At 35.2% G+C, this 16,062-nt stretch overlaps 2 protein-coding genes across 2 annotated transcripts in view; both read right to left on the bottom strand.

The window, feature by feature from the left end:
- LOC145307311 (uncharacterized) overlaps positions 1–1,451 on the bottom strand; it is a 43,401-nt gene extending 41,950 nt beyond the window's left edge. Inside the window, exon 1 of the mRNA XM_080149675.1 lies at positions 1,343–1,451. Within this exon, the coding sequence (XP_080005801.1) occupies positions 1,343–1,432 (90 nt within the window). The 5' untranslated portion in view covers positions 1,433–1,451. The remainder of the gene's footprint in view (positions 1–1,342) is intronic.
- Positions 1,451–15,441, bottom strand: LOC145307312 (uncharacterized). The gene is made up of 12 exons (XM_080149676.1): positions 15,392–15,441; positions 14,324–14,379; positions 13,643–13,709; positions 12,403–12,471; positions 10,546–10,664; positions 8,877–8,901; positions 8,706–8,774; positions 6,645–6,771; positions 4,531–4,631; positions 3,919–3,987; positions 3,281–3,324; positions 1,451–2,882 (listed from the first exon to the last, which is right to left on the bottom strand). The coding sequence occupies exons 2-12, from the start codon at positions 14,371–14,373 to the stop codon at positions 2,765–2,767; spliced, it is 858 nt and encodes a 285-aa protein (XP_080005802.1). The 5' UTR covers positions 14,374–14,379; positions 15,392–15,441; the 3' UTR covers positions 1,451–2,764.
- Between the last annotated feature and the right edge of the window lie 621 nt (positions 15,442–16,062).

Below are 16,062 nucleotides of genomic sequence, written 5' to 3' on the forward strand. Positions count from 1 at the left end.
GGATATCAGGCAAATTACCCAATATCCGGCCGGATATCCTGCATTAGAAATCAGCCGAATATCCTGTATTCGGATAGTTTCAATCTCTGGTATCTTGCCGGATATTGAAAATCGCCGGATATCCGGCCCAACCCACATAGTTTCTTTACCAGCCAAAGTAATTAGTTTTGAATATCTGTCTAAATTTTCATTTTTTGAAAAATCATTAACTTTTATCTAAAATTATGTTTCAGAGTAATCAATAAATTAAATAAATAACTTCAAAAATAGTTAATTGAACAAAATTAAATTTATAAGGAGGTTAAGGTAAGAATTTAAAGTCAAAGGGATAGTTTCACGACGTGCATTTAAAAAAAAATAGTGAACTGTAAGTTTTTTCTATTTTAAATAACGTAGTAGTGCATAATATAAAGTTATTGATTAAAATTAAAAGATTTGACCAGGGATTTTCCTTAAAAAATGAGTTTTTCATTTTTATTTTCAACTTCGTTGCGTGTTATATATGGCAAAAACTTTTTTCTCATAAATACAACTTTAGATAGCATTTACTAGTTAATAGAACTTCAAACTTTTTATACAACAAAATACACATAACAACAAAGAATGACCAATAAAATATTTGGTATGGTACTTAGAGTAGTGATCTTTTTATATGTCTTAGTAGAATATATTAGTCATTGGATAGATATGATTGTGATAAAGAATTTTAACATTGACCTGACCAAGCTTTTTTTATTTGACAATATCTAAAAGAGTTAGTGATTTGCAACATAAATTACATGAGAATGGTATTTATATATATGTATATGATGTATGGTTAGTTGGTATTTCCGAGTGAGATAATGTGTATAATGTAAGTAAACCGGACGGTTTTCTTTATTTTTTTAAAAAGAATCTATAGAAAACTTGTCCTATAATGAACCGGACGTTATTTTTTATGTTTTTTAAGTAACTTGTCCTAAGGGGAACCCCTGTTCAATTTTTTTATAACTCTTGTGAAATATGTGGAAAAAGATTCTCCGATATTGGTGTTCTGGCTATACATATTTGGAAAAAAATAGACCATTCTCATGTAATTTATGTGGCAAATCACTTTAACTTTTTTTCGATATTTTCAAATTAAAAAAGTTTGGTCTGGTCAATGTTAAAAATTCTTTAACATATAATCATATCTATCCAATGCCTAATATATTCTACTAAGACATATAAAAGTTCACTACTCTAAGTACCTTAACTCTTTAAATACACTTCATAGAACTATCCCTTTGCTTTTTCTTTATTTTCATGAATTTTTCTTTAAATATAATGATTTTGCTAGATAAAGTACAGAAAAGCCATTTACCTCTAAATTTGATGCAACCTTGAAAATTATTTCAATTTTGTCCAAAATTTCTGCCAGGCTCTCGTGGAGCACTTTTAGATCAGACACCATTTTGTGAATTAGTCTAACTCTGAAAAGATTAATTCTAAGAAGTGGGTAATTGAGTATAAACTCTTTATATTTTACACTATCCACAGGGGTAATGATTCAACTACCAACAAGAAATATTGATATTGATAAACAAGGATGACTACATCCATAAAAGCAAAGCTCTGAAACAAACAAACATTAACTCTTGTAGAGTGTCAGAACTGAAGCAGATTATTGGTAACGATTAAAGAGTTGCTACGCTTTCTAAATTGTACCTAACTCTTATAGGAATCAGCATGCAAAGTTTCAATTCAATAGGACAATTCAAATATGCCCAAATTAAAAAAAAGTTAACCTTAACAGACTCACGGACCGACCCTATTAATAGAAAAGCTTTGCTTTTAAAAAATTGTACATGTCATTATCAATGTTTTTTGTTAGTAATGGAAAAATTAACATTTTTACACGAAAAATTTATAGAAAAAAATGTTCTAACCAAAAAAGGGAAAATCTTCGAATTTTTTAATGTTTTTAAAATATTTTTTTCATACCATATTTGGGTTTCAGGATAATCTAAATATCAAAATAAAAATAATTTGTATAATATCACATAGAATTAAGGAAAAATTTAGCCTATTAACACAGATAATAGGGAAGGGGGGGGGGGTGGAAGGGAATAGAGGGGTGAATGTGCCACTTTTTGAAACTAAACATAGGAACAATTTAAAAAAGACTCTCAGACAAAAATCCAGCTAATAAATACTTCACGTAGTTAAGTGCTCAAACGTTTTAACCACTAATTTTAATCTAAAGAACTTGTAATATAGTGTATCATGATTGGGAATGTACATCATTTTATCGGTCATTGTCTTATCCATTTAGATTTAAACTGGTTATGAACACAACATATAAAATGTGTAACAGTGATGTAACAATGAATATTCAATTTATGGTTTTCAAACCTTGGGGACTCATGTAAAGAGTTTGTAAAGGATTTCGCAAGTTCTGACTGACTTTGCGGGAATAGCGCACAATTGCCGCTAAATTTGATATGATCCTAGCAGACAAAATTTGATATGAATGATCCTAGCAGACAAAATTGAATTAATTGCCCATTGATCCCTTACTAATAGGCTATGAAGAACTATTGAGCAGAGACTTTGACTGTGTAGAGTTGTGTTGGCTTTGCTGCGTAGAATTGTAGCCGGATATCCGGCCTAACCCTACAATATACTATGAAGAACTATCAAGCGCAGACTTAGACTGCGTAGAGTTGTGTTGTTGGAATGTAGTGAGCAGAGAGCTTTGCAGCATAGAATTGTAGCCGGATATCCGGCCTAACCCTACAGAATACTATGAAGAACTATTAAGCACAGACTTAGACTGTGTAGAGTTGTGTTGGCTTTGCTGCGTAGAATTGTGGTGGGCAATCAGATTTTCTATTTGTTTCTTATCATCAAGTGCCAGGTACTCCTGAGTAATTAAAATGAGTCAAAACTCCGGAGAGAGAGAGAGAGGGGACAATGGGCTGTTTATTACACTAGTCCCCAAAGTTTTATTATACGGTTTTCTAATTCGTTGGCTTTAACAATCTATGGGACTTTAATTGAATTTTTTTGGTTTAGCTGAATGTCCAAATGTTAAAACCACTAATTGTAATCTACAAAAGGGTTAATTTTGTGTATAGTCATTGGGGATGTACATCTATTAATCGACCATTGTCTTATCCCTTTAGATCCCTGCATTTTTATAGTTATTCATCGTATCGTATTATAGACAGCTTTCCGCACGGATTTCATGTGGATAGTATAGCTGAGAACCGGTTCTAATCCAGCGGATCTTAATCGGATTAAATGACTCATTTGTAATTCCTTGATATCCATGGGAAGTTTTATTCTTTTCTTTTCAAAAATCTAAATATGTTCATATTTAACAGATTTAAAATTAGACATGTTAGAATTGTCCTATCAATTTTAAACTTTGCAGAATGATTCCTTTAACAGATAGGTACGATTAAAAAACGTAGCAATTCTATAATCGTTACCAGATTCCCTACGTCTATTTTAAACATGCTGATTTTTAAATTTTTGTATTTTTTGTATGATCAAATATTCCTATTTATCTGATTTTGATTCCTAGGAAAACAAATTACGATATTATATCGTGGCATCTCTATAATCAAATTTTAAAAATGAAAGTATATTCTTTCATGTACGTTTGTAATAGCTTTTATCGCTAATCTAAGTATGTTATTGTTAGAATTGTCCTTTTGATTTCAAACTAGGCAAGATAATTCCTTCAACAATTAGGTGCTCCTCTATAGTAGCTAATATATAATATTTCAAATAAAGATTTAAGTTTTCACATAGTTAGAGACAGACAGACGGAGAGACATAATCAATTATAGAGTGGCATCTAGGCTGTAATAACGATAGACAGCAAAGAACACTTGTGGAGCAGCCGCGCTACTTAAAAAACACCAATTTTCTGTCAAAATATGAAAATTCCTTGTGAACTCTTCGCATGTGTTTCTTCAGGTTACTTTTCATACTGAAAGATTTCCCGCATTCCTCGCACTGAAATAAAACAAAACTTTAGTACTTTGGGTACTTTTGCTACTCTGGGTACACATTCCCACATCTTCGCACTAGAATAGTTATTTCTCGCAACAGCTTTCCACGGATATAAAAAAATATACAATTATATGATTAAAACCATACACGCACACCCACACACAAACACACACCCATATACACACACACACCCCAACACACACAAACACATACATACACACCCACACACACACAACTACACCCACACACACATACACATACACCCACACACACAAATAAACACTTACACCCACCAACCCACACACACATACCCACCCAACCACCTAAACACCCACATACACACAAACCCACACCCACACACTCACACTCCCACACACACTCATACACACACTTACACTCACACACCAACACAAAAACACATACACACACCCACATACATACACACACCCATATACACACCCACACACAAAACAAACACAACCACTCACATACACACACACCCCAACACACACACACTCACACACAAACACACACACACACACTTACCGTGCAAACTTCCAGCCCCTCGTGGCCCTTCAGATGCTGGTACAGTGAGTTTTTATACTTGAACGTTTTCTCACACAAGTGGCAGCTGAACTGGTTTTTATCTGCATCCAAAAAATATAAATATGATAGGGGTCTATCTACTCTAAAAAGCATTTTGCCTGTCTGTCTGTCCATTAGTCAGACAGTCTGTAATGCTAAGAGGAAATTTGATTTTCTCAGCTGCTTTTTAAGGTAGACAACTGAAATTTTTAGTGAAGATTCCTATGACATGTGCACATGTAATCATATTATTTTGTCCGTCTGTCTGTCGGTCGCACTTCTAAAGACATAAATCTTATTATGATAGTTTTTGCATATTAACTCTCTCTTTTTTATTTTAATGAAAATAAGCTCTATAAATAACTTTGTCTGTTTGTCCATTCCATGATTATTGATTTTTTTGTGCTTCGCTTCTTATGGATGTTGTCATCTTTGTTTCAGAGATCTTGCAGGGTAGGAGAAATGTGATAAAATGCGGTAAATTCCCAATTATTATTAAAAAAAATTCTCCTTCTAAAGATTGAAATTATTGGTTCAAAAGCTAGGACACTGTTAGTTTGTACCAACCAATGACTGAACTAAATCATAAAAACTTTGGGTACCAGTACAAATTACATTTCAAAGTCCGATGATATCTCCATATACACTTCTGGCGTTGATATCCAGGCTTTAACCATCAAGATAAATGCATACCTGGATAAACTACTTGATTTTCTGGATGAAAGAGAACTCCTGGTTTCTCCAGAAAAATCTACAGTCACTCTTTTCTCACCCGATACCAAAGATTACAAAATACACCCTCAAGTCTTTCTTAGAAATAATTTAATCTCCCTTGAAAACAAGCCAAAGTTATTAGGAGTAGTATTTGACTCGCTCCATAAATTTTGTCATCACACTCAGTCTTCCATTAATAATGCTAAACCAAAGATTAATATCCTGAAATGCCTGGCTGGATCAGACTGGGGACAGGATAAAGAAACCCTAGTCAACACCTATAAATCTATTGGCAGAAGTGTCTTAGAATATGGGTGTCCCATCTGGAGCTCTATAATTAGCCCTAGTCAATGGCAAAATTTACAAACTATCCAAAATCAAGCTCTTAGGATAGCTACTGGCTGCTTAAAAATGTCCAGCATAGATCATCTCCATCAAGAAACAAAGGTTCTACCCCTACAACCCCATGCTCAGCTTATTACCAAACAATTCCTGCTCGCTTCACACTTACCTGGCCACCCTGGACAGAAACACCTGGATCGCCCCCCAGACCCAAGACAGATGAAAAAAACTGCCCTTCAATATGAAAACGAAATTAGACGCATTACTCCTATTACAAATAAACCAGAGTTAAAAAGAGGCCTTAAATCTCTGCACACAAAAACCGTTGCAACTGTTAAAAGCAAATATAAGAACAACAGAGTCCTCAACTTCAAACCCCCAGAAATTAGTAAATCAGAGAACACATTAACTAGAAAGGCCCGCTGTTCTCTGTCCCAACTCAGATCTGGTTTTAGCACTAAAGTGAATGACTACAATCACCGTATCAACGAAGAAATTGACAACAAATGCCCAGCTTGTCAAGTTTCCCCTCATGATGTCCCCCACCTTTTCAACTGCAACTCCAACCCTACAGATCTGAATCCTATCGACCTTTGGAAAAAACCGAGAAAAGTAGCAAGATTTCTACAGCTAGATGGCAACCCTGAACCAGACCGATGAAATGGCTACACACACACACACATTTCAAAGTCCCCTCCCTCCCTGATTATCAAATATAAACAAACAGACACTTTAATAGAAACAGACAGACAAACAGACTCCCTGCCACTAAGAATAGACATAAAATAATAATTAGAGTAAAACATTAGAGGGAGAAAGGGTTAAATAACTGTATCTCCCCATCGCAACCGCCTTGTGCAACCTTTCTATTGGGTCATTGAAAATCAAACAATGGTGTCGCTTATATTAACACAGCCAAGTAGCAGAAAATAATTTAGAAGCAGATGAAAGAGGTCTTTGAAAAGGGAAGGGAGGTAGTTGTTTGTATATAAATCTGTTAGTTAATATGATATTTCTTCCTGCATGAAATTGTTCAACATGTCTTTTCAAAACTTTATTCTGTGAGAATCCTTTGCCACATAAATCACAAGTTTTGTCCTTTATACCAGAGTGGGACTTCATGTGGTCGTTAAGATGGGTCTTATTCTAAAAAGAGAGATAGATGGGTTGATTGAATTATTCATGAAATGATCCATTGAACGCTCCATTGAATGATCCATTGAATGATTCATTGAGATCCATCAAATGATCCAACGAATGATCCATTGAATGATCCATCGATTGATCCATCGAATGATCCATTGAATGATCCATTGAATGATCCATCGAATGATCCATCGAATGATTTATCGAATGATCCATCGAATTATCCATCGAATAATCCATTAAATTATCCAACGAATGATCCGATGGATGATCCATCAGATAGATAGATAGTAAGATAGATAGATATGGATATTTATACCAGAGTGGGACTTCATGTGTTCGTTCAGATGGGTCTTATTCTAAATAGATACATAGATAGATAGATGGATAGATTGGTGGATTGATAGATGGATATGGATATTTATACCAGAGTGGGACTTCATGTGGTCATTCAGGTGGGTCTTATTCTAAATAGATAGATGGATGGATAGATAGATACATTACATAGATAGGTAGATAGCTTTATAGATGGGTAGATTTATAGATAGATAGTTAGATAGATGAATGGGATCAAGTCAAGCTGAGTATGCCAATAGCCTGTTTTGGCACACGCTACTTGACTTGGGGGAATATTGGCATACTCTATTTGACTAGGGGAAAAATTGGCACACGCTGCTTTACTTGACGTAATATTGGCATACTCTGCTTTACTTGTCAAGATATGCTTTTTCTTAAATTTTGAAATAATTTATGTATATATACTAGCGGCTCCACCCACGCCCCCCCGCCCCCCCCCCCCCTCGATGTCTGTAAGGGCATTTTAGGGAAGAAGAGAGCTGAAAATCTCCTTTACATTTAGGTTTTAAAAAGAAAAACTATTGTAACAAAATCATGGTATTTTAAAGGACCAATAAAAAGCTTCATTGAAAGAAGAACCATATCAGTCCATCGATTAGTGAGATCTTTTATTTTGAAATTTTAATGGTTTTAGGCTAATATTCGTAACTTTTCTACTACTTGGAATAAAGAGCTCCTAGATGCTAGGGACGCACTGCTAGTTTATATATTTTACGTACATAAAGTAGTAAATTTGTAGGTTGAATTATTATAATACTAGCGGCTACGCCCCTAGAAGCCTCTAGGGGAACTGGTAGGAGGGGGAAAAGTTGACCTCATACCATTTTAAATTTAAGTTTCAAAAGAGTTTAAAGAATATTTTTAGGGGGAGGGGGGTGAAGACACCCTCTCCAAAATTGTTTAAAACCTCCCCAGGACCTAAAAGAAGCTTCACTGTAAAGGAGAACAATATTGGTTCAGCGGTTAGCGAGATCCTTTGGGACAGACAAAAAACGCTTACTACTTTATATAATAGGATAAATCGGAAAATATGTTAAATTCATCTTTTTTTATTTTTTGGTCATGCTGCTTTGTTTGATAAACTATTGGCATACTATGCTTTACTTGATGAAATATTGGCATACTATTTTTTACTTGGGGGAATATTGGCATACTCTACTTGACTAGGGGGAATATTGGCACGCTCTGTTTTACTTGTTGCCATTGGCACACTCAGCTTGACTTGATCCGATGAATGGATAGATAGATGATTAGATAGATAGATAAGTATATGATTAGATAAATAGAAGAATAGATAGATAGATAGTTAAGTAAATGGAAAGATAGATAGATAGTTAGATAGCTTGATAGAAGGATATATGGATAGACAGATGGAGAGATAGATAAATAGTTAGATGGATAGATGTATATATAGATGGATAGATTGGTAGATATATAGATAGATGGATGGATAGATTAAAGGAAGAAAAGAAGGGGTAATATTATTCATCATCATTGGGAATGTTTATAAATTTACCATCCATTGTCCTCTCCCTTAATATCCCTGGAGAAAAGAATCACTGTTTACGAGATCTTACCTTAAATGTTGAGCCACAAATTTTGCAAGTTTCATAGGCCACAGTATGGATTTGTTTCTTGTGGAGGTTCAAATCCTTTTGTTCTCTGTACATTCTACAGGGAGATATTCAATACCAGAGTTACATAAGGACAGACAGACAGACATACAGACAGACAGACAGACAGATAGACAAATCCTTCTGTTCTCTGTACATTCTATAGGGAGATAATCAATACTAGAGTTACATAAGGAGTGAATAGTAATGAATAGGAATTAAGGTTGGTCCGGATAATTTGAATATCCAGTATCTGGCCGTATAAATTGAATATCCGGTATCTGGCCGGATTTTCAAAATGGCCGGATATCCGACCGAACCGAATGGCCGGATGTCCGACCAAACCGGATATCCGACCCAACCCTTAAAGGAATGATATACGGCTAATTTACAGAAAGCTGTTTATTCTACAATTAAACTGTTTATAAATCATTTTAAAAGTGCTTTTTTATAAATCGCTTATACCAATAAAATCAATGACAGCTGTTTGCAATAAACAGAGTTTGATTCTTTAAAAAATTAGGGTTGCTGCTCGCTGGTGAGGCATAATTATTTTCATAATTCATAATAACATAATTGCAAATCTTTAAGATTTGCATGAGTACTAACTGTATTATTTAGAAGCTGCGCACGGGGGCATCCACAGCTGGTATGGGAGTCTGGAAGGGAAGGTCTGATGGGAAAGCTAGGGGTATAGCTGAGTCACAAAATTACAAGATAATATTGTTTTGACTAGTAAATAACAGATTTAGTCAAAGTCATTTGCGGGTGGTCGGCCAACAATAGTGCCCAACAACACCAGGTCACGCTCCAGCCTAGAGGGCTATGATTGCACCTGGCCATCCGTGTACGACACCTGTCATGTAATATAAATATGTCGTATTTTATTAATCATGTAATAAAATAATAGATGTGGTGGGAAATATAATCAATCCACCGATAATTATTAATCAATATTATGATATTATGATTGTAAAATAAATAGTAAATTACTCGATGGTGGAGTGTCCAAGATCGAGGCGGTTGTATGATCTTATGGATAAATAAATGATTTTGATTTTGATTTTGATGAAAAATCCTCCAAAATCTCATAAAAAATCTGCAAAAATCATAAAAGTGTTAATAACATACCTAAGATTTTGTTTAATTTTTTTTTATGTGAATTTGGAGGATTTTTTACAAATACAATTTTGCCTAGCGAGCAGCGACCCTGATTTTTACAAAAAAATCCACCTCAGGTATGCGATACAAGTTGTTTTTACTACCATGGACAGCGATAAGATCAGCTGATGACAACAGCCATAAAAGCTAAGCTCTGGAACAGTAGGACAAACGAACATTACCACTTGTAGACAGCTGTAATAACTGAATAATAGAAATATAAATGTGTAAAAATCGAAACAAATTAAAAGTAAAACTGCTTAAGTACAGGATATTGTTAAAGGACATACTTACATTTTTAGCATTTGCTTTTAGAGATGCTTCGCTTAAAACATTGTACTTTGTTGTCCTAGGAAACAGTATTCCAAAAATCATATCAATCGGATAATTTTATCACATAAAATTTTTTCGTTAAAAAAGTTTTAAATCAACATATTTAAAATGGACGTACGGACATTCTGGTAACGGTTATAGAGTTGCTACGGTTTCTAAATCCTACCTGTCTACTAAAGGAATCACCATGCAAAGTTTGAAATCGATAGGGCAATTCTAACATGCCTAAATTAACAAAAAGAGCTAACCGTTACAGACTGACGGATGGACCGACCCTAATATGGATGTTGGAGACAGGTATTGAATATTCCTATGGCAGATGTCACACGGAATTGTGGCGGGAATGGTGTGCAGAGCCATGTGACGGTTCAGTTTCATCTCGTTGGGAAACACCTTCCCACACTCGGTACACTCCATGGGCACAACGTTCTAAACATTGGGTACAAGTTTTTAAAACTTTGGGTACCAGTTTATAAAACATAGGGGACCAGTTTATAAAACTTTGGGTACCAATTTATAAAAGGGATAGTTGCATCAAAGGCATTTAATAAGTTTGATTGCAAGCATAAGTTACTAGAATACCATACAACACATATAATTTTGTATTAGAAGCACTAGAACTCACCTCATGAATAATTTTGACATGTCTCTGCAGGTAACACTTTTTACAGACAGACAGACAGACAGACAGACAGACAGACAGACAAACATACAGACATACATACAGAAAGACAGACATACAGACAGACTCACCTCATGAATGATTTTGACATGTCTGTGTAGGTAATTCATCTGAAAGACAGACATACAGTTAGACAGACAGACATATAGACAGACTGAAAGACAGACAGACGGACAGACAGACAGACTTACCTCATGAATGATTTTGACATGTCTGTGTACTTGTAGGTAATTCATCTGAAAGACAGACAGACAGACATACAGACAGACAGTCAAAGAGACAGACAGACATACACACAGACTCCCCTCATGAATAATTTTGACATGTCTCTGTAGGTAACACTTCTGACAGACAGACATACATACAGACAGACAGACAGACAGACAGACAGACAGACAGACATACAGACATACAGACATACAGACATACAGACATACAGACATACAGACAGACAGACAGACAGACAGATAGACAGACAGACAGACAGACAGACAGACAGACAGACAGACAAACATACAGAAAGACAGACAGACAGACATATAGACAGACAGACAAACAGACAGACTCACCTCATGAATGATTTTGACATGTCTTTGTAGGTAATTCATCTGAAAGACAGACAGACATATAGACAAACAGACAGACAGACATACAGACAGACAGAGAGACTCACCTCATGAATAATTTTGACATGTCTTTGTAGGTAATTCATCTGAAAGACAGACATACAGATTGTCAGACAGACATATAGACAAACACACAGAGAGACATACAGACTGACAGAGAGACTCACCTCATGAATAATCTTGACATGTCTCTGCAGGTAACACTTCTGGCAGACAGACAGACAGATATACAGACAGACAGACAAACATATAGACAGACAGACATACAGACAGACAAACATACAGACAGACCTACAGATAGACAGATATACAGACAGACAGACTGACAGACAGACAAAAAGACTAACCTCATGAATAATTTTGACATGTCTCTGCAGGTAACACTTCTGACAGACATACAGACAGACTGAAAGACAGACAGACAGACAGACAGACAGACAGACAGACAGACAGACAGACAGACAGACAGACAGACAGACAGACAGACAGACAGACAGACAGACAGACAGACAGACAAACATACATACAGAAAGACAGACATACAGACAGACTCACCTCATGAATGATTTTGACATGTCTGTGTAGGTAACACTTCTGACAGACAAACAGACAAACAAACATACAGACAGACATACAGATAGACAGACAGACATATAGACAAACTGACAGACAGACAGACATAAAGACAGACTCATCTCATGAATGATTTTGACATGTCTCTGTAGGAAACACTTATGACAGAGAGACAGACAGACAGACAAACATATAGACAGACTCACCTCATGAATAATCTTGACATGTCTCTGTAGGTAACACTTCTGACAGACAGACAAACATATAGACAGACAGAGAGACTCACCTCATGAATAATCTTGACATGTCTCTGCAGGTAACACTTCTGGGTAAAACTCTTATCACACTCAGCACACTAGAATGATTAATAGGTTTTCATAGTAGATAAATATGTAGATAGACGGATGGATAGATAGATAGATAAGAAACAATATAAATAATTATAGATAGATTGATATATAGATGAATAGATAAATAGATGGATAGATATATAAATTGATTAATACATAGATGAATATGTAGATTGATAGATGGATAGATAGATGAATAGGTGAATAGATAGGTAGAAAAAGGGTAGATCGGTATATAAATAGATAGATTGTTGAATAGACAGATAGATGGACTAGACACAATAAAAAAAAGGTAGTTTTTTGTGTGTAAAGTTGCAGGGAGGGAGGGGACAATGGGCTTTTCATCACACTAGTCCCCAAAGTCCTAAAGTTTTATCATCAATTTTTTTTTATTTAATCGCTTAAAAACTTTTATTGAATTTAGTTGAATGTCCAAACGTTTCAATCACCAATTGTAATCTACAGAAGGGGTAACTTTGTGTATCATCATTGGGGATGTACATCAATTTATCGACCATTGTATTATCCCTTAAGATCCATGTTAACGTTTAATCAAATACGCTTATTAAGTTAATCTGTACTTAATTTTGACCAAATGTTTATACTAAATATATGAAATGTTTATAATTAGGAACAGTTTGACTTAATAAGCGCATTTGACTAAACGCTAACACACAACTTTACGGAAAATAGATAGATAGGTATATGTATGTATAGATAGATGGATGAAAGAATAAATAGACAGAAAAAAAAGATAGATAGGTGGATAGATAGATAGAAAGAAGGGTAGATACGTATAAAATGAATAGATAGATAGATAGATGGATAAATAGATAGATAGATAGATAGATAGATAGATAGATAGATAGATAGATAGATAGATAGATAGATAGATAGATAGATAGATAGATAGATAGATAGATAGATAGATAGATAGATAGATAGATAGATAGATAGATAGATAGAAAGATAGATAGATAGATAGATAGATAGATTGATGGATAAATAGATGGATAAATAGATGGATAGATAGATAGAAAAAAAGATAGAAAGATGGATAAATAGATAGAAAGATGGATAGGTAGATAGATAAATAGATATATATATAAAAGAAAAAATAGATAGATAGAAAGATAGTTGGATAGATGGATAGAAAGAAATAATAAATATAATTACCAGAAATGTTTTGCCCGTGTGCGCTTTCTGTTTGTGGTGACGTAGATCCATAGGAGTTCTATACTTCCTACAATAAACAGTTACTAGCGGCTACGCCCCCTAGAGGCCTCTAGAAACACTTGAGCAGTTATGCTCAAAGTAGTTATGGACCTTTCCTTGACCTTTATGAAGCATTACTATAAAGGAGAACCTTATCGGTTAGCGAGATCCTTCGATACGGACAAACACACATACAGACAGTCATTCTACTATCTTTATATGTTTAGGCTAAGTTCTAAAATAGTTATAAACCTTTCCTGGACCTATAAGAAGCATTACCATAAAGGAGAACCATATCGGTTCAACTGTTAGCAAGATCCTTCAGTACGGAAAGACAGACATCCTGCTACTGTTATATTAGGAATAACGGCTATGCCCAAAGTAGTTATAAACCTTTCCATTACTTTTACGAAGCATCACTGTAAAGGAGAACTTTATCGGTTAAGCGGTTAGCGAGATCCTTCGTTACGGACAAACATACAAATAGAAATCCTATTACTTTTTATTAAGGACTTGAGGCTATGCAAAAAATAGTCATAAACCCATAAAAAACATCATTTTAAAAAAGAACCATATCGGTTCAACGGTTAGCAAGATACAGACAAACACACAGACAGACATCCTGTTACTTTTTATACTTACTTGTCACAGGAATCACAAGGAATATTTCTGTCAAGTGTATGCACCTCCATATGATACTAGAACACCAACAATATTTTCCTCTCTTTTTCATCTACTAGCTGCTAGTTACCTCTAGGGGCACTTGAGGAAAGGGGGGGGGGTCGACCCTATACTTTGAATTTTAGTTTTACTAGTCCATTTTTTTTTTTACTTCGGAGGGTTGTGAGTGGCACCCTCCCCCAAAATAGTCATCATGTAGCTACAAGCAACTCAACAATAATTGCCAAAAAGTCCGTTGGTTGTTGATTTTTACATGATATAACTGTTTCTTTGGATTCCTTGGACAATTTGGTCATCCTTGTTTTATTAAGAAATTAGAGGGGAAAGGGGGGGGGGAAGTTCCCCCCTCAAATTATATGGCTGGTTAATCAGTCTTAAGAGATGAAATGTGCATTTTTGTAATAGTAATTCCTATGACAATTAAGCAAAATGTCATTCAAGAACCAAGTATAGGGGGGGGGGGGGGGGCCGGGGGGTAAGGAATAAGGTATAACCAACAAGCAAAATAATTCTAAAATAATATTTGGGTGCAGATTAAACGGTCGTCAGTTGTAAAAGTGTTGTCCCCCAAAGATAGCTGAAAACCACGTATAGGTTTCGTGATATTTTCGAATTAATTTCGTTGTTGGTATAACCTGGTATGAAGTTTGCCCAAAAAATATTTTAATGGATTTTTAAAGATAAGAAAAATATTTTAATCTATAATACAAAGTATAACGATGTCTGTCTGTTTGTTTGTTTGTACTGAAGGATCACGCTAACCGCTGAACCGATCGGGTTCTCCTTAACAGGGTAGCTTCTCATAGGTCCCGAGAAGGTTTATAACTATTAGGGGGGAGGGTGCCACCATCCTCCCAAGAGAAATCACCCATAGAAAAAAATACCCCCTCCTCCAATTTTTTTTATACTTTTAAGAACATCTAAATCTAAAAAAATGGGTCTTGGGATTCAACTCTCCCCTCCTCAAGTGCTCCTGAAGGCCTCTAGGGGCGAAGCCGCTAGAGAGTTTTTAACAGAGTTGAAAAATTCCTTGAGTTTCTTTTTATCAGCCACAAGTTTTCCACAGATTGGACATGTAACTCTCTAGTGAGGCAATTAAAGAGTGTGATTTTTCCCATAGAATTGATCCTTGGAGAACACCACATTCTTACAATCATTAATATGTACATATTGTTGTTGTTATAGGTAAGATGCACCATATAAATTAATGATTTTAAACAAATGGTTAGAATATTTCCATAATTCTCAAGGGATAAGACAGTGGACGATAAATTGATCATCCTCAATGGTGATAAACAAAATTTCCCCTTCTGTGGATTTGAGGCTTACTGAGAGTGTGGTTTTATTCATAGAATTGATCTTGGGAAGCACCCAGGGAGGGAGGGGACATTGGGATGTTTATTACACTAGTCCCCAAAGTTTTATTATAACAATTTCGTATTCATTGACTAAACAACTTAAGGGGCTTTTACAATAATTTTGATTGGTGGTTGGTTCATTAAGTTGGACAAGATACTCTCTAGTGAGGCATACAGAGAGTGTGCTTTTTTCCATAGAATTGATCCTTGGAGAACACCCATGGAGGGAGGGGACATTGGGCTGTTTATTACACTAGCCCCAAAAGTTTTATTATAATATTTACTTATTCATTAGCTTCACAACTTTTTGGACTTATAAAATGAATTTGGTTGGTTCATTCA

The sequence above is a fragment of the Acartia tonsa genome, chromosome 15 (genome assembly GCF_053477335.1).
Source record: "Acartia tonsa isolate MP-2025a chromosome 15, ASM5347733v1, whole genome shotgun sequence".
Taxonomy (NCBI): domain Eukaryota; kingdom Metazoa; phylum Arthropoda; class Copepoda; order Calanoida; family Acartiidae; genus Acartia; species Acartia tonsa.

Excerpts from the sequence above, each read along its gene's own strand:
- LOC145307312 (XM_080149676.1), bottom strand. The coding sequence starts at position 14,373 with ATGGAGGTGCATACACTTGACAGAAATATTCCTTGTGATTCCTGTGAC. Across the intron at positions 12,472-13,642 it reads ACACGGGCAAAACATTTCTG|TGTGCTGAGTGTGATAAGAG; the intron begins GTAATTATATTT and ends TAATCATTCTAG. Across the intron at positions 8,775-8,876 it reads ACAGAGAACAGAAGGATTTG|AACCTCCACAAGAAACAAAT; the intron begins TCTATCTGTCTG and ends CAAAAGGATTTG.